Source organism: Sorex fumeus, unplaced genomic scaffold, assembly GCF_029834395.1.
Source record: "Sorex fumeus unplaced genomic scaffold, SorFum_2.1 ptg000039l, whole genome shotgun sequence".
NCBI classification, from domain to species: Eukaryota; Metazoa; Chordata; class Mammalia; order Eulipotyphla; family Soricidae; genus Sorex; species Sorex fumeus.
The window spans coordinates 12,946,638-12,948,982 of record NW_026606096.1 but is presented as its reverse complement, the minus strand read 5'-3'; the positions used below and the strand labels follow the sequence as shown (position 1 = coordinate 12,948,982).

The following is a 2,345-nucleotide window of genomic DNA, read 5'->3' as shown; positions in this document are numbered from 1 at the left end:
CTATCTGAGTCCCAGAATTAAGTTCCCTTTCCTCTAATGTGAATGGGGTCATTTTCCCATTCACGGAGACTTGGCATCTGTGGAGCAATATTACTTGAAACAGGGGACCCTAATGCACGAGGGACCCTATTGCACGAGCAGTTCCTTTGGTCTTAGGAGAGTGAACTTGGAGAAGCCCTTGAGTCTAGAACTGTTCTGGTCATCAGAGAGACACATCCCTTAGAAACCCATATTGAGTTCAGGACAATGACTGAGTGTGTAACTGTTTTCCTGGCAGGAGAGAGCCTGAGGGTTTCAACTTTCTGAGGAAAATCACCCCCGACTTGCCCTTTCCCACAACCAAGGATGGAGGTGTGGGAAGCCCTGGCCAAAATGCAGCCAGACCTCATCTGTCGCATCTGCCTGGACTACATCAATGACCCGGTCACCATCGACTGCGGCCACAGCTTCTGCGACTCCTGCATCCGCATGTCATGGAAGGACCTGCAGGACACATTCCCTTGTCCCGTGTGCCGGCAGTCCCGCCAGGAGATGCGCGTTAGTGCCAACGCCCAGCTGGGCAGGCTGGTGGACCTGGCCAAGCTCCTGCACAGCTCCAGCAGCAGCGAGATGGCGGTGGCAGAGGAGGGCAGGTGTGAGGAGCACAGGCAGGGAGTGAGCCTCTTCTGCGAGGTTGACCAGGAGCTGGTGTGTCCCCAGTGCGCCCAGGGCCCTATCCACCAGGGCCACCAGGTCAGGTCCATAGGCGAGGCAGCGGCTCATCACAGACAGAGGCTTGGTGACTGCATCAAGTCCCTGAAGAAGCAGCTGCTAGAGCTGCAGAAGCTAGAAGTCACCCAAGACAGAAACATCCTGCAGCTGAGAGAGGACATGGGAAAGCACAGGAATCAGCTGGCCTCGGAATTTGAGCAGCTCACCCAGTTTGTGGAGCGTGAGCACGAGGCTGCACTCCGCAGGCTGGCAGAAGAGGACAAACGCCTGCAGCAGCAGCTCAGGGCCAACCTGGAGGCCTACTCGGACCACATCTCGGAGCTGAAGGACCTCAGACGGGAGGTGGCAGAGCGAAGCGTGATGTCGGAGGAGATGGTGCTGAGGGGCGTGAGGGGCTTGCAGCAGCGCTGGGCGGGCCTGCAGCTCCCGGTCGTGCGGCCCCTTTGCTTCAGGCCGGTGGCCTACAGCCTCCCTCCTCTGTACTCGGCGCTCAACAGCATCATCCAGAGATTCCGAGAGCGCATCAGCCTGGACCCCGACACGGCCCACCCCAGCCTGTGTGTGTCCCAGGACCTCCAGTCGGTGACCTGCGTGAGGAAAAGGTCCAAAGGGGATGGGGACCCCGGGCCCTGGGATGACACCACCCAGCTGGTGGTCCTGGGCCGGGAGGGCTTCGCCTCTGGCCGCCACTACTGGGAGGTGCAGGTGGGCGCCAAGCCCGAGTGGGCCGTGGGCGTGTGCAGCGTGGTCCCTTCGGCGCAGACCTCACGGCCCCTGGCGGCTCCCAAGAGATGCTGGACGCTGCAGCTGCAGGACGGCGACTACCTGGCCGTGAGTGCGGGGGCCGAGCCTCTGGCTCTCAGAGACCAGCCCACGGCCATCGGCATTTACCTGGACTGGGAGCTGGGCCAGCTTTGCTTCTATAACGCCACCAACAGGTCTCACCTCCACTCTTTCACGGAGCCCTTTGCTCAAGAGCTCAAGCCCTACCTCCGCTTGGGGCCCGACTCCGCCCCTCTCTCTGTGGGCGCTGGCGGGGCTGAGGATGGGTGAGCATATCCTGGGCTTCCCCCCCTGCATCATGTGGACAGCTTGTGTTCTTGTAAATTTGGAATTCTTTGCATTAGGTGTCGGTGGTTAAGGTTGATGTGAAGAACTGTTCCCATTTTGTAACTCTTTGTAATTTTTAATGCCAACTATTTTATATCTTTATGTCTATTTCTAATAAAATAAAAATTTAATGGTTAATAAGTTATACTTCCTTTCCTCAACATGTTATTGTCAAAGACATTGCAAACTTTTCCGATCCAGTTTTACTAGACCTGGGAGGTGGGAGGTCCCTGGGACTTTTGGCTTATTTTTAACACAGGTTGTTTATTCTTAGAGAATATGTGTATTTCACCAGTTTTCCTCAATTCTGTAACATTTTAGCAGTTTCCTCTGAGCATGGATCAAGGATTATCTACTTTGCCCAGTTTGATGAGGACCAAATAATAAAATAAATAAATAATTATAAAAACAAAGATCTGAATTTGTTATTAATATATTGCTACACTTACAAACAAAATTACGAATCAGATGTCACACACTTTTGCAGTTCCCCCACTCAGAAATGTTTTACTTGGGGCTGGAGC

General features: G+C 54.4%; 1 protein-coding gene across 1 annotated transcript; it reads left to right on the top strand.

The window, feature by feature from the left end:
* Positions 1-345: 345 nt before the first annotated feature.
* Positions 346-1,764, top strand: LOC130028115 (tripartite motif-containing protein 75-like). Its single transcript, XM_056118838.1, has one exon. The coding sequence runs from the start codon at positions 346-348 to the stop codon at positions 1,762-1,764; it is 1,419 nt and encodes a 472-aa protein (XP_055974813.1).
* Positions 1,765-2,345: the final 581 nt, after the last annotated feature.